We start from the raw sequence: 25,686 nt of genomic DNA, 5'->3' as shown, positions 1-25,686 counted from the left end.
AAGACATGGTATAGAGGGTGCTGCAGTGTACCCACAGAGAGCACTGTGAGGAGGAGTCTTTGGAGGAGAGCTTGAGGGAACTTGGTACAGAGCAACCTCCCACGAGTCTGGGCGTGCCCTGAGACAGCTGGGGCTGTGGAAAGGCATGAACCCCGGGGATCGGCAGAATGTCTGTGTGCTGGGCTCTGTTCCCGCTTCACTTACTGATTCAGCCGGCCCAGCATCAAGGATTTATTAAGTGCCTGCCATGTGCCAGGTGCTGTTCTAGACAGAGATACAGAGCTGGCAACACAGTCCACGATCTTGCTCTCCTGGGACTCTCTTCCCAGTGGGGGCGGGCAGTAGTTAGATAGAGTGTTCTGGGAGGAGCAAGCCACGTGATTGATTCTCTTGAAGAATGTGTCCTGGGGAGTGAGCCCCCCACCCCCGCGAGGTGGAGCTTTTGGGGAAACGGGAGAGTTGGAAGGAGCTGAGGTCACTGAGGCATCAGGAGGCCAATTTGTGTAGGACCTTGTAGCAGGAGAATGACATGCTTTCACTCTGGCTGCTTTTGGGGAAGAAGACTCCAGGGAGGAAGGTGGGAACCCTTCCTTGATGTGGCGTGCTGGGCCTTGAACCCCAGCCCTGCTGCTGATGGCCAGAGCTTGCCTGAACAGGTGCCTCAGCCTTTGAATGCTTCCCTTTCCTCTCCTGCAAAACCGCAAGGGCCACCATGAGAGCTAGGTGAGACCACAACAGCCCTTCACTGGTGGGCGGGATCGTGTGCTCAGCAGGGCGCGTCATAATTAGCGTGATGAGCATGAAGACTGTGAGGGCAAATCCCAGGCAGAGTGTGCGCTGCCTTTCATGCTCCCCTGCAAATCAAAAATGTTCTGCTCTCTGCCCCCAGCACTGGGGCCTGCATGTCACCTCACATCCTTCTCACGCACCCTCATGTCACTGTGGCTGGAAGTCCTGTAAGGGCAGGTGATGCCCAAGGCCTTTCCGCAGCAGGAGGCAGATGCGCAGGGGCTGCGGGTTTCTGCTGCTTCTGACAGGCTGCCAAGGCCAATGTCCTGATGCCCTGGTCTGATGGGGAGGAACGAGTGCCTTGAGGACACTGAGGAGGGGCCCCCTGGCCAGCACGGGTATGCCGGGAAGCCTTCCTGGAGTTGGGCAGTTCATGCTGAGGAGAAGTGGTTCTCAGGTTGCTGGTGGTGGTGAGATGAGGGGACGGGTGATCCAGGCATCAAGCACATTTTCATGTCTTTGAAATACCAGCATAAGAGAAGCAGGGGTGGGTGAGAGGGATTGAAGAATCAGAGCGGCTGGAGCTGGAGCAGGGTGGGGACAGACGAGATCACAAAGCCTGGACTGAAGGGGTGAGACAGGAGGGTGGGGGAGCTGTGGGCAGGCTGTGGCAGGCACACAGGCAGGGAGGGCTTTCTGGAGCCATTAGTGACTTAATGATTTTTACCATGTGCTAGATCCCAAGCTAAGCATGTTCATGCATAGTCTCATCTAATCTTCAGTTTCATGAAGTGGGATCTCCTGTTACACCCATTTCACAGATGAGAATATTGAGGCTCAGATAGGTTAAGTAGCTTGACTGTGGTTTCATACACAACCAGGAACTGTACATTTAATGCAGGCAGACAGAAGACAAGTTTGGTGTTTTGAACTTGTCACTCAACCATCACCTGGTCTCCAGGCTCTGGCAGCAGCTCTCTGCCCATTCTGTCATCCATAACGGGGTTGTACGATGAAGCCTCCCCTAGGTGATCTTTGGGAAATGCCACCCATTTCTGGAAATGAGGGATGCTGGTGGTTACAGCCGGGTGGGAATCCCAGCTCCGCGACTCACCTGCTGGGTGCGATATTGTAACCCTGCGGATCCTGTTTCCTTATCTGCAAAATACTAGTTATGGGGAAGAAAGGAGATAGAGGTAAAGCACCAGGCAGGTAGCACAGTGCCAGGCACCCGGAAAGGACCCAGAGACGGTGCTCCTTGGATTCCTATTACTGCCCTCGTTTGCCAAGACAGGGTGGTGGCACCGCGGACCCAGGGGGTCCTGGCCAGGCCCAAACAGGTGCCAGCGGCGCGTGTGTGTGGAGGAGCCGGGGACAGGGAGTATGAATCATTCGCCACTGAAGCCTTGCATTATTAATATCGTTATTCTCAGACTTCTAAGGAGGGCCCAGCGAGATCCCATATATGGAAGGCGCGACTCAGCCTCCGCTGCAAGCACCTCCCTGGGTCCGGAGTTGCCATGGAGTCCTGCAGGCGGCCTGGAGGCGGTGCCCCGGGCTCGCAGGTCCTTGGTCTGCAGCCTGGGTCCTACCCGCGCCGGGGTCCACCCAGCCCGCCTTTGCGCCGGTCCTGGGCCGCTCCCTTGGGACCCTGGGGGACAGACAGAAGCCGGTGGGGACTGGCGCGGGCGTCCTCGGGAGAGCGCCGGGCGCGCTGGGTTTGCTGAAGGGCTCCAGGCCTGGCCATTCGGTGCCTTCCAAAGAGCGGACGCGCCGCGGGGCCCCGAGGGCCTGAAATCAGCTCCCGCCGCGCAGCCCCGGGCGCGCCACCACCCCCGCCGCGGCTGATTGCGGGGCGACAGCTTGGTCCCGAAGCCGGGAGAGGAGAGGCGGCCCCGGTGGGCCTCTCTGGGTGGGCGGGGAGCGCAGCTCCGGGACCGGGCAGTTCCCCGCGCCCTCCTCCCCCGACCTTTCTCGGCCGGCCGGCCGGAGCTCGGAGGGGAGGGGCGCGGGGCGGGCCGGGGCGGGCCGGGGCGGGGCCCGGGGAGGAGCCGTGGCTGCGGCGGTAGCCGCGTCAGAGCAGCGCTCCCGCTGCCCGGCGGTTCATACACGGCCCGAGCGCCGCCGCGGACGCGGACAGAGACCCTCACGGGCACGGGCGCTGCGCCGGAGGCTCCCCTCGCGGGCCAGGGCTGCGCGACCATGGCGGACAAGGAGGCCGGCGGCAGCGACGGGCCCCGAGGTGAGCGCAGGCTGCGGGTCCTGCGGCCGCGGCTGGCGGGGCAGGGAGGGTGGAGGCGCGCTCGGCCCTGCGCCCCGCACCCCGTCGCGCGCCGTGGAAAAGTGGGGACGCCCGCGCTGCATCCAGTTCTGGAGGGCGGGGCCGGGGTCAGCAGCGGCGGGGCAGGGGGCCGGGGGACCGGAGGCGGCCCGTGGGTCACGTGTTCTGCGCCCCACCAGGGTGCGGACTCCGCAGCCCCCGCTGGGGCGCCTGGTAGGTCCCTGCCTCGGGTGGCGCCTCCTGCGGGGCCGGTCGCGCGTGCGGCTGAGGACCGCCCCGCTTGTGCAGCCCCCGCGCGATGGGCTGCGGAGGCCGGCGCTGGGCGGGTAAAGGGCCGGCCGCCGGGTGGCCGGGTGACCCCAGCGGCTAATTTTCGTGACTCAGCGAGGCAGGAGTGGGAGCCTTGGGGAAATCGGAAATTTGGACCTGTTCCCTCGCCCTATCCCACCCCGGCCGGACGCTCGCGCCAGGAGTGGGGGCTGCAGCTGCGGCCGAAGGGCTTCTCACCCACCTCCCCGCCCATCCCCAGGGACTCACTGGGCTGGGGAAGGGTGAAGCGGCGGGGGTTCGATGGCCCCCTCCTTGCGGGGGGCAGGAGGAGGCACCCAGTGCGGAGGACAGACGCTCGCATTTTGCAGATGTGCTAGGGCCGCTTTCTTTGGGGAGCGTGATTAGGGCTCCGAAGGGTGGGGGAGCCGCAGAGGACGGAGAATGGGGTTGCGGGAAGAGGAGGAGCAGGTTTCGGAGCCCAGGGCTGTAAATCAAGGCTTCTCCTACGGAGGGCCCGACTGGCCAGGATTCCTGTTTTCCTGTGGGTCCCAAGTGGGGAAAGTTGGGCGCATGGAGGCGCCGCGCGTCCCTGACCTGCAGGGCCTCGGCCGGAGCGGCCGCCGGGGAGAGGAGCGCGGCCCAGGCAGCTTTCCCGGGAGCGACAGGCAAGCCGCCTGCGAGGATGAAATTAAAATGCCCGGACGCAAGGGAGATTCAGCCACCAAACGAGCGCTTGGCTCTGCGGAGCCCCAAAAGCTGGAGAAACTGAGTCCAGTGGCAGCACAGCCACCATCTGCGCCGCGTTCCCTGTCTTGCTGTTGGGCCCGAGGCCCCCACCCTCTGCTGCACTCCAAGCCGCACCTGCCCCCACCCCAGCCCATTGTTCCTGCGGATCAGGGAGGTGCCTCCCCACGCGGCACTGCAGTGGTGGGGGAGTGCAGGATGGGGGGTGGGGGATCCTGACAGGGCTCACTCCAGGAAGAGGCAGCGGAGAGCCCAGGTCCCCAAACATACACCCAGTCTGCCCCCGCCTGTACTCTTCCTCAGCTGGCGAACGCAGGCAATGGACTGGCAGCTGTCTTTGTCTGACTGTCACTCAGCAACTGGATTGACTCTTTTTTTTTCCTACTTTTTTTCCTTTAAGTCAGAAAATAAAAATTTTTTTTAGGACGATAAGTAGGGGCGTTGAATTGCTAACCCCTGAGAATTAGTGAGCCAGTTTCTTGGGTCTCATGCTGGGATAGAGTGGGTGATGATATCAAATGCAAGGTTGGGCATAGGATTTGTCAAATCAGAAGTGGGCAGGAATGTGTACCCACTCCCCACACCCTTCCCAACACTGTTTTGTCTTGTGAATCAAATGCAGCACCCCTATCCTACCCCACACACACACACACACACACACACACACACACACACACACACACACACATATATACACACATACGCACAGTGCTGGGAGAAATCCCATCCAGGATGGGGGCACCCATACCTGGTGTGCTGGGCCACCTGCCACCGCTCCTCTGGGTCTGTTCTGGAGTATTTGTTTCTTCACTTCCAGTCATCTCCAGTTCAAGGTGGCCAGTGAGAATTCCAGGTGCATGGACTTAGGACAGAGACCGACCTGATGAGCGAGCTGTCCCTGACTGCTCACCGTGCCTCTGGGCACCTCTCCCTTTATCTGTAAAATGGAGGATGTGAATAGTATTGCATAGGAGCAGAGTTGGCTTGCCCCCCACCCCCACACCTATTTCTGAGGTTTCGTCATTGCTGGGAAAACAGCATGCATTATTTTATTGTTTTAAAGCTTCACAACAAACCTGTTACCAGCATTCTCCCCTTCCAGGGTGGGAAATCTGAATACAGTTTAAGTGACCTATCCAAGGTCACACATCTGGGAAGTGTTGATTGGGACCCAGGCCAACTGATTCCGGGGCACCAACCTGTGCATACAGCCGTTATGCACATGCGCAGTGGTTACCACTCTATTAAGGACATAAAAATGGTTGTGCTTCCCGGGAAGGATTTCCAGAATGCTTTCGGTGCAAAAGAATGAATGCCACAGATATCACACTGTTGGGATTTGTGAGCAGTGGGAGTCCTGGGTTGGGGAAGGGTTTGGTGGTGGGTAGGTGGTGTTGGGGGGTGGTGTCAGAAAGACTGGCCATGAAATCGTCTCCAACAAGTGCAGTTGGGGTGGGGTGGGGAGTGGGCAGAGGTGTGTGCCAATGAAACAAGAATGGCAAAATGTGGTAGTTGGGTGATGGGGAGTGGCGGTTCGTTACTATTCTGCTTACTTTGTGTATGTTTGCAAATTTTCTTAATAAGATGTTTAAATTACTTAATTTACAAAATCTGAAGGGCCACACTTGAGGGTCTGGGTGTTGGACAGCAAAATTTGAGATGATCCTGCCCCCTCCCCGTTGACCTGAGTGGGTTGACACATGGAGCCCTATAATGGTGAGATGAATTGGGAGTGGACAGAGTGGTTCAGACAGGGATAGCTCCTATGGTGACCAAGTCAGGGCTAGGCCTGGGGAGTGGAAACCAAGTCATTTTTTGCAGGGCAGGGGCTCGAGGAGAGGGATGTGGGCAGGCAGTTTTGCCTGGGCTGAGGGTATCTCTCGAGGCCTGGCATTGGGCTTTGGAGATGCCATCCTGGAGGTTCATCTGAATAAAAATAAACATTTTAAACATTGACATTTATTGAGGACTTAGTGTATGCTGAAACCTGGGAATATTGAGTTATATCATTTAGCCCTGACCCATATTTATTGTTGAATGAATGACTATGAGGGGCACCCCATTATCCCCATTTCACAGAGGAAAAAGCTGACAGTCCTGGCAGCGCACAGCTGGAACAGGACGGAGTAAAGATAAGGACCTAGGCCATGGGATGCAGGCCCCAGGTGGTCAAGCTGAACAGCCTCTCCTGGCATGTGCCTGACATGTCATAGGCCCTCAGCAACTTGTGTTGAGTAGGCCTGCAGCTAATAGAGAGTGGCTGCCCTGCTTCCTACAGCCACCAAATTGTATATGGCAGTGACAGGGCGCTGGTTATAGCCCCCAAAGGAATAAAGCAAAGGTCAAGGTGATGCTCTGGGCATTGCCAGTTAGGGTTCTGGCCGTGGGATCCACTTCCCTTTCAACACCTGCTGCAGTGTCTGTGTCTGCAGCCTTGGTGGTCCCCACATGCCCTCTGTGTGTGTCCCCACACAGTGTCTTGTGTTTCCCAGAGCCCTGTGATCGCCTTTGGCCCTCAACACATGCAGTTCTCCCTGCTTGGGACATCCTCTCTTTGTTTAGCAAACTCCTACTCATCCTTCAAAACTCAGTTAAGGTATCACCTCTCAGGAAGCCTTCCTGGGCTCATCCATCGGGATGAGATCTGCCTGTGTGGTCCCAAAGCTTTTGGTACTTAATGGTTGGTAATTCCAACTAGTGTTTGTTGAGCCCTTACCATGTGCCAGCCTTATATGCCTGTATCTCATTGACTCCTCCAGCAACCCTATGAGGCTGTTATTATTACCCCATTTTGCTGATAAGTCAATTAGGGGCTTTGAGAAACTTACTAACTTGCCCAACCAGTGAATGCTGGAGTTGGGATATGAGTCAGCCATGGAGCCTAAAACCTTGTGCTGTTTCTCTCAATTCCCTTTCTCCAGAGAAAGGCATGGACTATGTGTTTCATTTCCATATTGTTACTAAGGACACTAGTAGGTGTTCAATAAATGTCTTACTTTTTGTTGAGTACCAGTCAGCAAGACATGAGGGAACACAGCAGAGGGCAATGGCGTCTACATCTTGCCCATTCTGCAGTGGCACTCCTGGTAATGTGGATGCTCAGGAGTGGGCCAAGCTGGAGGGGAGTCAGGCAGGGCTTGGACAATCTCAGAAGAGAAGCTGCTTTGATTCCAACAAGGCCTGGAGTGACAACTCAATCTTGTGGGGGCGAAATGCTCTCTTCTCATATAAATAGGCCTCTTTGGTAAGGGAGAAAGCATCTTTATTACTGCTGTGCATAATTAGAACAGCAGGGAGGAATCAGGGGCTTTTAATGAATGAGCAGCATGTGGCAGGGAATGAGTGAGCGCCTGCCACTGCGGGCACCCCCGGGCCCGGGCATCCCCAAGAGAGAGCAGGGCCAGCAAGGAGACACCAAGGAAGCGCAGACAGTGCTCAGAATTGAAACCCGCCCCACTGAAGCGGGCCCTGCCGATCCTTGCTGCGTTCCTGTTACTGCAAATGACTCCCAGGCTGCAGCTTTGCAGATGCTGCTCTGAGCTCTACCAGGACCACCCCTCTTCTTCCAGCCTTGACTGTGACCTGGCAGCCGCAGATGTCCTGTGGGGCTGGCAGCTGCTCCATGGCACTCCTTCCGGGCAATCCTGATCTGCAGAGTTTGTGCCTTGATTTTAGTCCCCTTATTTTTAGGGTGGCCATATGTCCTGGATTGCTGAAATAGTTCTAGTTTATTCCTCTTGTCCTAGTGAAATTAGTAATAGTGATATCTTTCACCTTCTAAGCATCTCAGTTTGGAAGGTGAATTATGTGGTCGCGCTCCTTGTTTTTGTCTTCTCAGCCATCTGGGCCTCAAGAGGGATGAGGGAGGCAGTAGGGTGTGCAGTTAAACCTGGGCTTTGGACTCAGATGCTTGTAACATCTGGGTTTAACATTGCTGCATCTGTTTCTTCTGCTGTAGACAAGGACGATTAATAATCCCTGCTCCACTGGGGTGCTGGGAGAATGAAATGAGAGAGTATTTGTAAAGAGCTTAGGTGTGAGCCTGGTACATAGAGGGCTGTCAGTAACTTCCAGTCATTTTATTACCATTGTTAGCTTGATTTGGGAAGTGTAGCGGTTAAATGTGAGATCTGGGGCCAGACTGCCTGGTTTCAAATCTGTGCTGTGTCATTGACCTGCTCTGTGACCCTGGCAAGTTACTTAATCCCATAAAGTCTCAGTTTTTCTCATCTGTAAAGGATGGATTATAACAGTCTCTTCTTCATATGGTCTTTATGAGGATTAAATGAGTTTTTACATGAAAAGCACTTAGAGTAGAGCCGGGCATGAAGTAGACATTGAATTAATATGAACAATTATTATTGGCTGTTATTGTTATTGTGAATAACTGTCCAAGTTACATTCTTGTAGGCAGAAGGAATTATCCAGTACATTTGTTTCCTATTGCTGTTGTAAAACTTACCACAAATTTAATGGCTGAAAACCATACAAATTTATTGTCTTACATTTCTGGAAGTCAGGAATAAGTCCAAAATGGGTCTCCCTGGGCTAACACTAAGGTATTGGCAGAACTGTATTCCTTCTGGAGACTCTAGGGAAGAATCCATTTCACTGCCTTTTCAAACTTCTCAAAGTGACCACCATTCCTTGGCTCGTGGTCCCTTCCTCCATCTTCCAAGCCCATCACTCCAACCCCTGCTTCCATTGCCACATCCCTTCTCTGACTCTTCCCATCCTCCTCCTATTCCCTTACTAAGGACCCTTGTATGAGGACCTCTAATAAGTCCTACTTGCATAATCGTTTCACCATCTGAAGATCCTTAATTTAATCACATCTGCAGACTCCGTTTTCCCATGGGAGATAACATATTCATTGGTTCCAGGGGGCTATTATCTAGCCTCTCGTAGCCAGAAAGATTGGAGTCTTGCCTAGGTTTGGGGGTGTTGGAGAGTCTTCTGTCACCCTTGGGAGCTGTCTGAAGTTTGGAAATGGTTCCTCCTCCGTGTTGTACATTAGGTCAGGTTCCTCGTGCATCTGCTGCATGTTGCCTCCCTGGAGTTTGGATTGTGGATCAACCCTTGACATCTATTCAATCTCAGTAGGGTCCTTGCAGACACTGTTACTTCCAGGGCTGGTTTAGCCCCTTCTGAGGGGCCCATGACTCATTGAGATCTGAATAAAAACGTTTATTGGCTCCCAAGCAGAGAAAACAATCAATGCATTAAACAAATTACTGAAATGTCTATAAAATGTTACATTGTATTTGCTTTTTCTATGTAACAAACCACCCCAAAGTTTAATGGGTTAAAACAGTAGTCTTTAAAAAAAAATTATTTTAAGACAAGGTCTTCCTATGTGACCCAGGCAGGAGAGCAGTGGCGTGATCTTGGTTCGTATAACCTCTGCTTCCTGGGTTGAAACTATCCTCCCACCTCAGCTTTGTGGGTAGCTGGGACTAAAAGCACACCTCCATGCCTGGGTTTTTTTTTTTTTTTTTTTTTTTTTTTTAATAGGGACAGGGTCTCACTATGTTGCCCAGGCTGGTCTCAAACTCCTGAGCTCAAGCAGCCCTCCTGCCTCAGCCTCCCAAAGTGCTGAGATTACAGGCATGAGCCACTGTGCCTGGCAACAATAGTCATTTTATGTGCTTATGATTCTCTGGGCAGGTCTCTGTTGGGTGGTTGTTTTGCTGGTCTTCCCTGTGGTCACTCATGTGACTGCAACACTGATGGCTCAACTAGTCTGGGTAGTCCAAGATGACCTCACTCACAGGTCTGGGGGTTGGTGCTGGCTGTCGCCTGGGCTTCGTTCTCCACATGGTCTTTTATCCTCCAAGAGGCAAGTTCAGGCTTCTTTATGTGGTGGCATCAGGGCAGCAAGAGGATGAGAGGGGAAGCTGCAAGGCCTTTTGAGGCCTTCCTGGAAAGTCCTATAAAATAAAAAACTTCTGCTGTATCCTGATGGTCACAGCAAGTCTTGAAGCCAGCTCAGATAGAAGGGATGGAGAAATTGCCTCCACCTCTTAGTGAGAGGACCTGCAAATAATGTGTGGTTATTTTTAATCTAACAGAGTTGGCTTGGCAAAAATATTAAAACTACAAACTTTGGAAAACTATATTATGCTTTAAAACAACTTGTAGGTTAGATCTCATTTCTTAAGACTTTCTGCAAGTGCCCAATGATTGTCTGACACTTACAATTATTTGTTTGTTGTGCTAGAACATGTGTTTCTACAAGTGATAAATGAAGAATGATGGTATTCAGAAAAGTTGTGTTGGCACATTCTCAATTTTTCCCAGTATGTTTGCACTTTGATAGATCAGGATGCACTTTTTTCTTTTAATTATTTTATTTTATTTTATTTTTTATTTTGAGACGGAATATTGCTCTGTCGCCCAGGCTGGAGTGCAGTGACTCGATCTCGGCTCACTGCAAGCTCCGCCTCCTGGGTGTACGCCATTCTCCTGCCTCAGCCTCCTGAGTAGCTGGGACTATAGGCTCCCGCCACCATGCCTGGCTAATTTTTTGTATTTTTAGTAGAGACGGGGTTTCACCGTGCTAGCCAGGATGGTCTCGATCTCCTGACCTCGTGATCCACCCACCTCGGCCTCCCAAAGTGCTGGGATTACAGGCGTGAGCCACCATTCCCGGCCCAGGATGCACTTTTTTCATGATTAAAGGCTAATACATAAAAAAAGTAAAAAAATAAATAAAAGCTGAAAATCTGTAGACGCAACTTCCTTTAGTGTAAGTCAGGGCTGTTTTAGTATTGTTCCATGCCCTGAAGCTCTGTGGGCAGCTGAGGGGGCAGATGAAGGAGCTGTGAAGATGTTGTCCCTATAACAAAATGATGGGTGTGGGTGTGTGGGTGACACCCTGGATGGGTTTTGCTTTTTTTTTTTTTGACAGAGTCTTGCTCTATTGCCCAGGCTGGAGTGTAGTGGCACAATCTCGGCTCACTGCAGCCTCTACCACCTGGATTCAAGCAATTCTTGTGCCTCAGCTTCCCAAGTAGCTGGGACTACAGGTACATGCCATCATGCCCAGCTAATTTTTGTATTTTTAGTAGAGACAGGGTTTCACCATGTTGGCCAGACTGGTCTTGAACTCCTGACTTCAAGTGATCCGCCCGTCTTGGTTTCCCAAAGTGCTGGGATTATAGGTGTGAACCACTGTGCCCTGCTGGGTTTTGCATTTTGATGAGAATGGCCCCCTAAGAAGTGAGTGCCCCGTTATTGTTTTTGGAAAGCTTCCTGTAGCAAGGTTCCACGGGTGTGGAGTGATGTACACTGACCTTGTTTTCCTCATGAATCCTGTTATTTTTAGTGTATGGTTTTGTAGAATGTGAACATTTGTAGGAAAATATGCTCCCTTATAGCAGAAATGCTTGAACAGCTGCTCCTTGACTTACAGTAGGGTTACGTCCCTGTTAACCTATAAAAACGTTGAAAATATCGTAAGTTGAATCATCCTAAGTTGAGGACTGTCTGTATTTATATTTGATGTGGGATGAGTGTTCGTTTAAAAAATATTTGCTCTGATATGGGGTGAAGCCTCAAATAACAGCCAATAGGAAGAGCCTACTTCCTATTCAGACTGAAGAGTCACTTCCTATTCAGTCATTTGAATTTTTGAGACTGCTTTGCTTCCCAGATGTTTACATACTTATTGGGTAGTTTTGTCAGTTATGTTCAGAATTTTAATGTCAGAAAGCAGAGACTCCAGGAGGAAGTTCTGTAGGATGGAGCTCCTGTTTCACCGACCCGCTTAGCACCCAAGATCTCAGAGGGAAGTGGATTATGCCAGGGCCCTTTGCTTCCTATAAACTGACAATTAAATGATGTCCCTTGGGGCTTCCTATATTTTGTAAATCAGACCTTGTGGTCTTGTTGGTTTCTCTGTGACAAGGAACAGTGTTTCCTGTACTCAGGCGGCTGGTTCTATTTGGGACAGGGAAGCTGTAGGTATTTGGGCTCAGCCTGCTGCCTCTGAGGCCTCAGGCTGGCCTCTCTTTGCTTGTCTCCCAGGTTTCCTTGGGCTGAAGGCTAAATTCCTCTGGCCACTTCCTTCCTTTTCTTTCCTTTTGTCATTGTCCCTTAGTGGCCATCTCCGCTGGCTGGGATAAGAAACTGTTTACAGCACAACCATCAGGCAGGAGTCTGTTCCCAAAGGAGAGATGGAAGTTTCAGAAAACAACTGCTTGTAGTCAGTCCATGTGGCTACTGGTCCCATTTGAAGGGACGATGGTCATCAGTTCAGGTGGTGGTTTCCCTGGGCCAGCAGTTAGAAAACAGAGCTCATGGATACATCCACAGCTAAATGGGACCAGGTTGTCTAATGTCTGGGCTGGGCCCTGGGCCCACTCTCTCATTTTACAGATGGGGAAACTGAGGTCAGGGAGGGGAAGAGACTGCCCCAGGACACTTGGCAAAGAAAGGATCAGAATCCAGGTCTGCCGACTCCCTCTGCACGCTTTCCAGCTGAATCCTCCAGCAGTCCCGCCAGCCACTCCCAGTCACTCAGAGAAGGCACAAGGATCCAAACCTCTTTGCCATTAACAAATTCATGACTTGTCCCTAGGAGTTACATTTTTAAAAAGTATTTGAAGAATGCTTAACTCAAAGGAATGAAGTGCCAAGTCAAATTGCTGTGAATAAAACCCTCTGCAGTGGTGGAACCGCAGGCCCAGCTTTTCTTTTCTAGTTTCTTGTGTGTTCCCTCACTTGACAGGGGTGGTTGCCCATCTTTTTGTGCCTTGGCTTTTGGCAGAATGTCTGTTTTGAAAGGTTTTTAATTAGGGATTTTGGTTGCAGGCAAGTAAACCTTCTCTGGCTAGAGGAAGCCAAAAAGGTAACTTTACAGTGAGGGCCCAGGGATGGTTCCTGGATCTTAAACCTGCTGCCAGGTCTAGGAGGGAAAAGTGTTGGGAATATGGCAGTTTTCTTTCCCTCTGTCTCTTTCTTTTTTTATTTTTATTTTATTTTATTTTGAGACGGAGTCTCGCTCTGTCACCTAGGCTGGAGTACAGTGGGGCAATCTTGGCTCACTGCTGCAGCCTCCTCTTCTCAGGATCAAATGATTCTCCTGCCTCAGCCTCTGGAGTAGCTGCAATTACAGGCATGCACCACCACGGCCAGCTAATTTTGCATTTTTAGTAGAGACGGGGTTTCACCATGTTGGGCAGGCTGGTCTCGAACTCCTGACCTCAAATGATCTGCCTACCTTGGCCTCCCAAAGTGCTGGGATTACAGGCATAAGCCACCACCCCTGGCCCTGTCTCTTCTGCTTTGCTCTGCATGTCACCCACCCCTCCTCTCTGCAGGACCGCTTTAGGTGCTTCCCATCTTTAGGGCAAATGTGGCCCCCCACAATGACCCCCCATGTTGAAATGAGAAGTTCTGGTACACAAGAAGTCTGATGTCTATCTGTTTTTCTTTCTTTTCCAAGTCCAGATTCCCAGAGGAGGCCCTAAGGTTCAGGTATGATCAGGACTTGACCCAGAAACAGCCAGCCCTGGCCAGAAGAAGGGTTACCTTGCTGAGAGAGGGGGAATTAGGGGGGCACAACATCTGGTGGTCAGAGTAATTGTCTCCCACAAATAGTTAACAGTGCGGGTATCTGGAGTAAGCCCTGTGCAGTAAAGAATGTCGAGATTCGGGCTGTACATCCATGGAGAGGAAAGAGACTACCTGTTAGAAGTTTTGCTCTTTTGTTCTTTCTTGGAGAAAATTACTTTCTCCCATATAAGTGTTTCATGCTGCATGGGGTAACTGACCACTGGGTTGCTCGCATGAGAATAATGCCCAGACCCTTGGCGTGTTCTTCTGGTGTGTGATGGGCTGTAGTCAGTCCACATGGCCTCTGGCCCCATTTGAAGGGACCACGGTCATCAGGTCTGGTAGTGGTTTCCCTGAGGCTGGCAGTTAGAGAGCAGCAGAAGGGATGCATCATTCATCTGAGTCATTTGCTTCATTTTCCCCTCCTAGACCTGGCAGCTGGTTTAAGTTCTGGGCACCATCCCTGGATCCTCACTGTAAAGGTACCTTTTTGGCTTCCTCTAGCCAGAGAAGGTTTACTTACCCGCAAGCAAAATCCCTTTTAAAACAGGCATTCTGCCAAGAGCCAAGGCCCAGAAAGATGGGCAACTAACATGGTCAGGGGCCAGTTCTGCCTAAGCACAAGGACCAACTCCAGGAACCTCCAGGGGAGGCCAAGTGGCCAGCTGTGGAGGATGTACCATTGGCTGAGTCCACAAGGGCCCACGCAGCAGGACCCTGGAACAGACCGTGGGAACAGGCTGCTCAGAGAAGCTGGCCCACACCTGGGAGCACACTGATTCCTCCCTGCCCCAGCTCCTTGGCTTCTCCCCCAGGAAACGTTGGGAGGGTGGGAGCCATGTTTGACCTGGCCTGGGAAAGCCAGGAGGGCCCGGTTGCTTCATAGCCAGGTTCCTGGGCTGTACAGAGGCCCTTGAAAGGCCCTTATCCCACAGCCTCAGTCTGTCTGTGTCAGACCAGCTATGGCGAGATGCTTTCGAAGATATTTTTGACTGTCCGTCCTTTAGCGTCAGCGTCTGGTAGTCTTGGCCAGCAAAGCTGCTAGAACAGGTTGGGGGTGGGTACAGCTGGGGAAGGAAGTCACCCAGAGCCAGGCAGTCCCTGAGAAGAGAGCCCAGCAGATGGAATGGGGTGTGAGGGACCCCAGGCCTCCTTTGTGGGCAGTAGGACAGAGTGGGCTTTGGAATAAGACAATACTTGGTTCAAATCCTAGTGCCACCTCTTACCAGCCGAGTGGCCTCAGCCAAGTCATATAGCCTCTCTGGGCCTCAGTTAAGTATAAAATAGCACTCAACACGCCATGCCTGGGAGCTAGTGTTGGATGGGCACTTGGTGGAGTGAAGTGGGCTTAGCTCAGTTAGAAAGTCCTGGTTTGGGTCCTGGCTCCCACACCTGGCCTTGACCTCACCAAGGTATTCAACCTCTCTGGATCCTCATGACCTTATCTCAAAAGTATGGGTCAGGCCGGGCGCGGTGGCTCATACCTGTAATCCCAGCACTTTGGGAGGCCAAGACAGGTGGATCACCTGAGGTCGGGAGTTCGAGACCAGCCTGACCAACATGGAGAAACTCTGTCTCAAAATAAAATAAAATAAAATAAAAAGAACAGTATGGGTCACAGCACTTCACAGGTTGGGTCTGAGAATTAGATAAGGTCACATATATAATGAATTTGTCCTCCACACAAAATGTGTGCAATGTTAGGCATCATCTTTATTATTATTATTTTGAGATGGAGTCCCGCTCTGTCACCCAGGCTGGAGTGCAGTGGCACCATCTCAGCTCACTGCAACCGCCACCTCCAGGGTTCAAGCCTATTCTCCTGCCTCACCCTCTCAAGTAGCTGGGATTATAGGTGCCCACTACCATGCCTGGCTAATTTTTGTATTTTTAGTAGAGATGGGGTTTCACCATGTTGGCCAGACAGGTCTCAAACTCCTGGCCTCAAGCGATCTACCTGCTTCGGCCTCCCCAAGTGCTGGGATTACAGGCGTGAGCCACTATGCCTGGCCATCTTTATTATTTAAAACACCCACAGGGCACACAGGAGGTACTCAGAAAGGTCAATACTGGGGAGTGGAGCTGGCTAAGTAGGTGGGGTTCCTTGCTGGGAGATTTTGATAAAGTTTAGTCTATTGAGGTCTAAGTTACTTAAGGTAAGACTCACACTTTTTGGGTGTACAGTTCTATGCGTTTTGACAAATGTAGATACAGTTGACCCTTGAACAACATGGCCTTGAATTGCACAGGTCCACTTACTCATTTTTTGGAGATTTGTGACAATTTACTGCATAGCCTTGATATTGAAAAAATCAAGAATTTAGGTATTTCATGAATGCATAAAATAATGTGTTAATTGACTGTTTATGTTATCATTAAGGCTTCCGGTCAACAATAGGCTATTTGTAGTTAAGTTTTGGGGAAGTCAAAAGTTATATGTGGACTTTTAACTGTGCAGGGGGTGGGTGCCTCTAACCCTCATGCTGTTCAAAGATCAACTGTAGTCATGTAACCACTGTGTCAGTGCAGAGTATTTCCAACTTGGGAGGATTTTGTCATTCAGGATCCTCTGGTTTGCAGAGGGTCCCACCTCCGATGGTGGGGGATCTCAAGGCCTGGACCATGCCCCATAGGGAGGGACTTTCAGGACCCACCCAGTGACAGTATCCCAGCCTGTACCCTGGGGTTGTTACCAGCCAGGGATTGGGGGTGGGTTCCTGTGACCTTCCCAGCGTGCTCCTCATTGACTCTGGAGCAGGGAGAGATGGAGCCTGCAGGGTGGTCCTTGTCAGTTCTTGGGCGGGGCAGTGCTGCCAGACAGAGGCTGAAAACCCACTAGAAATGAGAGCTGAGATGCAACCCATGTTTGTGTAAGGTACCCAGAAAGCCAGGACTAGTGAGGTTTGGCCTAAAATGAGGGTCCCATGTCTCGCCTTGCCATAGGCTACCTGCAGGGGTGTGTGAGGGCCCTTGCCCCAGGAGGCTCATTGTCTGAAAGAAGCATTAAGATGGGCCCCTGGAGGGGGTGGTTTGAGGACTCTGGAAGGCTCCCCACACCTCCCCCTGGTCACAGAGCCTGGAGTTCCACCATCAGGGAGTCTTTCACTTGTGCAGACTTGATTTGGTGCCACATTCCTTTGGGTTAAACATTATTTCTTCAGTGTCCTCTTTTAAAAGAAAACTCTTAGATAAGCAATGGCACATAGACTTGAATTGTGTCTACATCTCTGACCAATAGGGAAGAAGCTATGTAGAGAGCTGTGTTAAGAAGGATTCTGAGGCCACCTCTGGCTCAGTTTGAAAGAATGCAGTAATCAGTGCTGTGTTTCCCAAATGCCCCCACTTTGGGCTAGTTCATGATGGCTTCTGATGCTTGAAGCCTACATTCGTCACTGAGGAAGTTACCCAGGTGACTGTGTACTAGGTTTGCACAAAGTTAAATTTTTCTATCTGAAAAAGAATTTCTGACATTATGTCCTTGTGGTAGCTTATTGAATTAATAACCTACAATAAATCACGTCTCCAGGTACAGATGCTCCTTGACTTACGATGGAGTTACATCCTGATAAACCCATTGTAAGTTAAGAATACCATTAAGTGGAAAATGCGTTTAATCCACCTAACCTACTGACCATCATAGCCTAGCCTACCTTAAATATGCTCAGAACACTTACAAGTCTGGGCGTAGTGGCTCACACCTGTAATCCCAGCACTTTGGGAGGCCCATGTAGGTGGGTCACAAGGTTAGGAGTTTAAGACCAGCCTGGCCAACATGGTGAAATCCTGTTTCTACTAAAAATACAAAAATTGGCCAGGCGCAGTGGCTCACGCCTGTAATCCCAACACTTTGGGAGGCCGAGGCGGGCAGATCATGAGGTCAGGAGTTTGAGACCAGCTTGGCCAACATGGTGAAACCCCATCTCTACTAAAAATAGAAAAATTAGCTGGGTACAGTGGCAACAGAGTGAGACTCCATCTCAAAAAAAAAAAAAAAATTAGTCAGGCATGGTGGTGTGCACCTGTAATCCCAGCTACTCAGGAGGCTAAGGTGGGAGAATCATTTAAACCCAGGAGGCCAAGGTTGCAGTGAGCCAAGATTGCACCATTGCACTCCAGCCTGGGTGACATAGCAAGACTCTTTCCCAAAAAAAACAAAAAAACTCCACTTACATTAGCCTACACTTGGACAAAATCATCTAACACAGAGCCTATTTTATAATAAAGTATCTCGTAATTTATCGACTACTGTACTGAAAGTGAAAAACAAAGTAGTTGTTTCGCTCCTCAAAGTATGGTTTCTATTGAATGTGTATCACCTCTGTACCATCATGAAGTTAAGTAATCATAAGTCAAATCATCATCAGCTGGGGACGCCTGTACTCACACCCTTGTGTCATCTCCTCCTACCTGGACTCAGGGCGCAGCTATGTGATTTGTTTTGGCCGATAGGACCTTGGCAAACAGGAAGCCAGCAGAGGCTTGAAAATGCCTGTCAGTGTGTTAGAGCTTGCTCACTTGTCCTTTGCTATTTAGGAAGTCCAGGTTGTCCTGCTGGAGAGGCCACCTAGAGGGGAACTGAGGCCCCTGACCGACAGCCTAGGTGAACATGATGAGTGAGCCTGTCTTGGCCCATCTAATGCCAGTTGAACCTTGAGATGACTTTAGCTGCATGAATTGACCCCAGGTGAGAAAAGCCCAAATTGTGGAATTCTGTGCAAATTGTTGTTATTTTAACCCACTAAATTTTGGAGTTAAAAATATTTTGGATTACAATAGGTAACTGATATAGTCCTAGTTTTCTTTCTTTTGTGAATTGAATGTAGTAGCAGATGATGGTTTAATAAAAGTTTTAATGTCTGTTCTTGGCAAAATCAAAATGGGATAACACTTTGTTAGATCCACAGTTTTTTGACGGGGGCAGATTTTACTTCTTAGAAAACATAAGTGTTTTGGAACCACTGAATTGTAGAGATCTGAGGGCGGTGTTGCCGTGCAGTCTGGGGTCTTCATCCGTCGTCGGCACGTTCGTTAGTGTGACTTAGATTGTCAGAGTGAGAAATAGTTAAGGTTGGAGGGTGGAGGTGTGGGAGCTCTCAGTGTTCTGTGAGCCAACTTCATTTTCCAGATGAAGAAACAGAAACCTAGAAAGTGACAGTGAGCCCGAGAGCACACCTGGTGGCAGTAGGGCCATGCCGTTCATCGGAGCAAGCCAAGACTGGCTGTCTGGATGGGATATTGGGGACGGGCAGGGGCTAAAGATAGGAACGTTGAGGGGCAGCCCCCAACTTGGGCCTGGTGGTTTGACAGGCACCCCTAGAATGACATGTGGGAAATTGGGGATGGTCTACCCAAGGACACCAACCCTTTGGGGAGCACTCACAAGGGGGGTGGTAGGTGGTGATATCAGAGACCCAGCAAGGACCTTTTACTGCTGGGGCTGGTGGGGTCCTGCCAGGCCTGTCTCAGGGGAGGCTGCTGGGAATGTGCATATATAACTCTGAATGTGTATGCATGCGTGGGGAGAGAGGTAGAGTGAGCAGCTGAGATGGAGGAGGGAGACAGCGACAGAGGAAGGAATAGGCTGAGAGATGTTAGAAGCTTCTGGTAGGTCTTCCTTTGGGGTCCTTGCAGTTTATTCAAACTTGAACCCACAAAGTCATGGCTGATCACAGGCACAGATTCTGCCCCAACACCGCGCTCCTTGGGCCTTTGATAAACATTCAGTGGTGAGATCACAAAGTACCACATGCCGGGGGACAGAGCCTGAAGCTCTTGGGAGGGAAGACCAGCCAGCAGGATGGGATTGGGTAGGAGGGAACCATGGGAATGTCAGAATTCACTTTGTCCTACTTGGCCTGTTTTTTTAATATATATATATACCTTGTGTGTTGAATGAGTATTCAGATAAAAAACTTGACTTCCTAACTGAGTTGCATTCTGAAAAGGGAGTCCTATTCCGGTAGAGGCAGGCCTTAAGATAGCAAGCAAACATGCTGAGTGCAGCTGGGGTCTTTTTAAGATTTCCTCCCAAAAATATTAGAGTGTGGGCAGAGGGTGGGGGAAGGATGAGCCACTTTCTAATGAAATATTAGTGATGAGGCAGAAGTAAACTGCAAAACATAAACACAGAAGCCAAAAATACAGTCATCCTGGCAGTGGGATATCCCTCTCACCCTGTGACTGGCTGGAAGTAGTTCTGGGTTTTGTGTCCCAAGATAGTGCCCCCCTCTGCCAGCCCCACTCCTCCCGGCAAAGCTCCTCGGTCCTTGCATCTCTCCCCAGTCCTATCTTCCTTGGAGAGACTTTGGTGTCCTCCTTGGAGAGAATTTGTGAACCCTTTCTATCTGTGAATATGCATACAATTCCCGGTGCCTCTCCCCTGCCTGCCTCCCCCTTCTCTCAGGGCCCCGAGCCTGTTGGGGGCCACACAGTCTTCCCTTGCACATTGCCATGCCAGCTTCAGGCTTGTTTTCAAGTCTGGCGACTGAACAACACCGGGACGCTGACCTGATGTTAACGATGGAAGCTCAGAGGTGGAGCTGGGTCCATGGGGGCCCAGCTCGAGGCCTGGGACCCTAGCAGAGTGCTCCCCACCCTACAGGGTGGCAGGACTTCTTTCTCAACACAGGCTGGCTCACTTCAGGCAGGGGACATTTGGTGAATTAAATGTTGAAGCCAGAAGCAATTCCTATCAAGTGGAGCTCCTGGGCCCTGGAGGAGGCTGGCAGGATGGGGCAGTTTGAGAGCCCCTTCCAGGCGGGATCCCTGCGCTGTATTTTCTGTGTAAAGCGAAGTGATATTGTGGGAACAGCTCTTGGGTTCGAGTCTCAGCTCTGCTATTCCTCACTGTGAGGCTCTGGGCAGCTCTCAAAACCTCCAGGGCTTCTGGTTCTTACTCTGGGGATCGGAGCTGAGAAAAAGAGCCTGCACCATGGTGTCGCTGGGAGATTTGCCAGGCAGAGAGTTGGCCTTCAGGGTCTGGGGGCCAGGTGGTCACTGGGAGCTGATAGAGGCCGGTGATCCTGATTGAGGAGACTGAGGAGCAGGCAAAGACCTGGATCAGGACCAGTGCTATGGCTGGGAGCAGTTGGAGTCTCGGGCTTTGGGCTGCAGGGCACCCAGTGAGGCCACAGGAAGGGATAGGAGAAAGCCAGCGTCACTCACTTGTCTCCTCTGCCCCACACTGTCCTGGGGAGGTTTGGGGTAAAACCTGAGACATCTTTGGTTCCCATGACAGAAGACTTGCGTGTTCACTATAGGAAATATTATCTAAAGCAAGAAAGGAGGAAACAGCCTTCCAGACTGGCCAGGCCTATTGGGACAAAGCTCATAGAGGGGCTGTCACAAAATCCGGCACCATGGGGAAGGGTGTCTTCTCTTATAGATGAGGAGATGGAGACTCAAAAGATCGTGAATCTAGGTGAAAACCCCATAGCCCCTAAGTGCCCTGTCTTGGTCATTGTACATTCTACACATGCAACCGTGTTTCACAGGCACCCGTAAATGGGTACAAACATAATGTATCTGAAACATTTAAAACAGTGAAAAAGTTTTTTTAAAGTTTTAATAAAAGATCCCATGGGGAGAGAGTGGCGGTGGCCTTCTGGTCTCTGAGCCCAAAGTGTGTGTTCTCTCTTCATCTCTGCCCTGGAAATATCTGTGACACTCCCTTGTGGCCTTGCCTCCAGCCACAAGAAAGCCACTTTCAAGATCCAGTGGCTTCCTGACATCAAACAGCCAGGAAGCAAGATGGGCTGGGCCCTCCCCAGGTGCAGGGCTCTGTACAAGGTACAGAAGGGCTGCTTGAAAAGTAGCCCAAGCTCTGTCTTTCTGAAGTTCAGGCCAGTGCTGCCCGATATGCCTCTGTTGGGGCCACGCAGCCATGGATGGCTCAGCAGAGTGCTGTCTGTGCCTGGGCACAGGTGACCCCCTGCGGTCAGGGGCTCTCAGGTGGGCATCAGGCAAGATGGTAGATGGGCCCAGAAGCACAGCCCTTCTCTTTGGAGGTGGCTCGGTACTGGGAGCAGCTAGGATCTAAGGAATGGGTGGAGAGGCTGACTGCGGGAGCAGGGCTGCTGGTCCCACCTGAGGCTAAGTGGTCCTCAGGCTGGAGATTCAGTTTTACAACCTCAGCACGTGTGTGCAGTGGATCTCAGGAATGAATGTCAGGGGAGGCCCCGTGCTTCCTGAGGACCTGACCTCACCCAGCTCGGTCCTGGAGTTTACTTATTGGTCACCCCTTGTGGTCTCCGCAGCAGCCCTGTGCGAGAGACAGTTATTAGCCTGGTATGTACTTGTAGAAACTGAGGCCTGAGACAGAGTCCTGTCTGTGACAGAGCTGGTGAGGGCGGAACTGGGTGTGTCCCTAGAACCCAGCTGACTCGGGGTCCTCCACCCCGTCCCATGCCCCTGGAAGAGCAGCTTGGGGCTGTGCCTATTTGGAGGGCAGCATGAGGGTCAAATCCTCCCACGTGAAGGTCTGTGGGCCCCTCTCTCCCTACAGACAGTGCACAAGCCAGGCCTGAGGGATGGCAGATGGCTTTCCAGATGGCAGAGAGCACAGCTGTGCAGGCGGTTGTGTGAGGACAGGAATGATGGGGGGCAATGGTTAGGGGGTAATGGAGGAGTCTGATTGGTTAAAGAGTTGCATCTAATATGAAGGAGATAGAGAGCTACAGTAGGTGCTTGAGGCTGGGAGTGACGTGATGATGTTGGTGGTTGTGATGTGATCCAGGGGGACAGCCTGGGGGCAGTGACACCAGCTGGGAGAGTATAAGGCTCTCTGGGAAGCTCTTCACACCACTCTGCTTTTGCCTTTGCTGTTCCTTCAGCTTGGTGTTTAATCCCCACCTTTTTCACTCAGCAAACTTGCCCTCCCGGGAGCCAGCCAAGCATCACCTGCCTGGAGCTACCTTCCCCCACCCCCTTCAGGGATGTCAGACTGTCCTAACACCCCTGTGGCACTTACCATGGTGTCTTATGAAGAGTCCATGTGCAAAATAGAATTTTACAGGGCTTTTAATTACAGTGTTTTTTAATATTCGATTTAGTATTTAAATTGAAATCATCCCGCTATGTTTTGACTTGAGATCTCATAGTTAGATTCTCATGAATTAAATACCCATGTGATGCATGTCCACAAGATAAGACTGATGACAGCTGGGTAGAGATGGGCAGAGGAGGGCTCAGGACAGGCACACCGGGTGTAGGGTGCAGGGGATGTTTCACATCGGCCCTGGTTGGTCCCACTGATGAACTTCCGGGTCATACCACCCATCTTCCTGTTGCAGGGTCAGCTCCTGGAACTCTTCCCGTTCATTAACCCAGAATGTCCTCACTGTGGTGTCCATGCCATTCAGGACCCTCCCAGACTAGGTCTGTGGAGTGACAGGCAGGGAGACAAGGGTTGGTTGGAGCCGTGGGCTCGTGTGGGTGTCCCTAGCACCAGCTCCCACTTCTCCAAGTCCAAGGCATTCCTGTGGTCACCTCCCAGCGGTCAGCACCTTGGGCACAGACATCCTGGGCTCCGTGGGGGAGGATTGTGCGCCTGCTGGAAGTCAGGCTAGTCACCCTGCACCCGACCTCTCTGGAGCATTCCTCTCTGCAGAGGAGATGGCCCCTGATTGATTGAGGTCCAGACGGAGCTGTTAAAGATAACAATGAAGTCAGAGAAGCTGCCCTTGCTTAATGAAGCAGGCAGGCCTGCGGCTGGGAGGGACAGGTCTGTGGGGCAGCAGTAATGAAAAGACAGAGACAGACCACCCTGGGTGCCCAAGACCTCCTCCCTTGCCTGAACTTGGGCAGTTGTCCATCTGTGCATGGTAACGAGGTATAAAGTCGCATTCCCTGGACCCAAGCACTGTGGAGACTGATGTGTCGGGGCTGGAACAAGGGGTCCTGGAAGGCCACGTGTCTTCTCTCATTCTTTCATAGCATGTACACACCAGCGTGTGTGAGCACCCATGATGATGAGTGTGAATATTATGGCAGCTGGGGCCATCTGCATGGCCTCCCCAGGGCCCCTAAACACAGCGTGTATGTTATTTCCTGGAGTGTATATGTTTCTGAGGCCTGCTGTCCCCACCGCAGCTCAGTAAAGGGTTTGGAGAGACTCATATTTGCATTTCAGTGCTGGGGAGGGGAGGAATGGGGATTAGGATGAGTTTGTAGTTTGTTTGCTCTTACCCTGCTATAGTCACGCACACCCGGGTTTTCGTTTCGTTTTGTTTATAGTGAGATTGACTTGCTTTAAGTTCAAATGCAAAAGCTTATCAAAATTTGATGGTCAGTATTTTGCCTTCTCTGGGCCAGGAGCTGGCTTGGTACAATATAAAAAAGGTGGGATAGAGGGGGCGCTCTGCTGGCCTCATCACAGCTGCTTGGCCTCAGGTGGGGAGCTCTGGGTGATCTCTGGGTCCTGTGCTCTGTGGAGGAGACTTGGGAGGTGCCTTTCCGTGACCTGTGGATTCCTTGGGAAAAGACTTTTAGCACATTCGGTCCCCAGGAGGAATTGTTCATTCAGTGTCTTGTGTGTTTGTCTCCCTTTACTGCTCTGAAGTTAGGGATGCAATTTCAACTCCTTTCAAGATTAGTTACACCATGGAATACTATGCAGCCATGAAAAAGGATGAGTTCATGTCCTTTGTAGGGACATGGATGCAGCTGGAAACCATCATTCTCAGCAAACTATCGCAGGAACAGAAAACCAAATACCGCACGTTCTCACTCACAGGTGGGAATTGAACAATGAGATCACTTGGACACAGGAAGGGGAACATCACACACCGGGGCCTATCGTGGGAAGGGGGTAGCAGGGAGGGATAGCATTAGGAGATATACCTAATGTAAATGACGAGTTAATGGGTGCAGCAAACCAGCATGGCACATGTATACATATGTAACAATCCTGCACGTTGTGCACATGTACCCTAGAACTTTAAGTATAATAAGTAAATTAAAAAAAAAAAAAGATTAGTTACCCTTGAAATTTTGTCATGCATACTTAGCAAAGTCTAAAGTTAATCAATAACTTAACCCAGTTTACTAATTCTTTTTGTACAAATGTAAGTCTGTCATTGAAGATTTTGTGCTTACAAAGTAAGAAGTAATTAGGGATTTTAGACTTCAAAGGTCTTAAAAAGTCTCTGGAAGGACTTTGTGTCCTCTCTTCTGGCGTGGAAGTCTTTGCTGTCTGTGCTGCAGCTGCCTGTTCTGAGCGGAACATTTAGCCTCTGGGGGTGTCCCTGCATCCTGGGAGCTCCCATCGTGCCTCCCCTCCAGGCTGCAGTGGGTGGTCCTGGCTTGTCTTCCTCCAGAGCTCCTTGGAGCCCCTTTTAGCATTGGCCTTCTCTTTTCCTTTATTTCCTGGAAGAAGCATTTTCTTAGGCAGGTTCCTGCACACCTCCCCGCCCGGGACCTGGCTAGCTGCCGCTGGCACGTGCAGACGGTCACACAGCAGAATGTTTTAATGCTGTGCAGTGTGCCCTCCTGACACAGGTGGGTATGCAGAAGGCTAGTTACAGCTGCAGGTTTTGAGGCTTTCACTAGCATTTATTCCGGCATAGCTTGAAACAGCTGATCTGTCAGGGGAAGCCCCAGCAAGTCAGCCTGCAGCACCCCAGCAGGATGGCGCGTCCGGCCCTGGGGAGGAGTGGGGCCATTCTGCTCTGGCTGTCCAGCTTCCCAGCATCTAGGGGAAGGGTGAAACTGCAGCTGTCTGACTAGGGCGCTGCCCCGGCTCTGTGCCTGTGTTCTTACATTGCCAAAGAGCAGGGTGTCTGGGAGAGGCCAGTGCCAGCTGTTGCCCCAGCCCCAGTTGGAGAGTCTGGAGTCTGCAGCTAGATTAACCACTGGATGGGTCCTGGGAGAAAGTTGTGGCCAACTCTACCAGGCACAGAGGTTGGAGGAGAGAGGGGGCGGTGCCCAGAGTGGGTGGCGGTGGCTGAGTTCATTCCCAGTGAAGAGGCTGGGCTCCTGAAGGCAAGGGAACAGGGGCAGTTCTCCTTACAAGGCTGATTCTAACAGCTCTTTGATTTGTTTTTAATTGAGATATAATTCACATATAAAACTTACCACATAAAATTCACTGGTTTATAGCATTCACA

The 25,686-nt window shown here is 51.2% G+C and overlaps 1 protein-coding gene across 6 annotated transcripts in view; it reads left to right on the top strand.

Moving 5' to 3' along the window:
• HSPA12A (heat shock protein family A (Hsp70) member 12A) overlaps positions 1-25,686 on the top strand; it is a 182,865-nt gene that overhangs the window by 106,925 nt on the left and 50,254 nt on the right. Inside the window, exon 1 of one of the 6 annotated variants that reach the window (XM_050803959.1) lies at positions 2,825-2,971. The exons of the other annotated variants lie outside the window; for them this stretch is intronic. Within the exon in view, the coding sequence (XP_050659916.1) occupies positions 2,932-2,971 (40 nt within the window). The 5' untranslated portion in view covers positions 2,825-2,931. Of the gene's footprint in view, positions 1-2,824; positions 2,972-25,686 lie in introns of those variants that run through there. 6 annotated transcript variants of the gene reach the window in all.

Source organism: Macaca thibetana, chromosome 9, assembly GCF_024542745.1.
Source record: "Macaca thibetana thibetana isolate TM-01 chromosome 9, ASM2454274v1, whole genome shotgun sequence".
NCBI classification, from domain to species: Eukaryota; Metazoa; Chordata; class Mammalia; order Primates; family Cercopithecidae; genus Macaca; species Macaca thibetana.
Note: the sequence above shows the minus strand (reverse complement) of the source record. Positions and strands in the feature narration are given on the sequence as shown.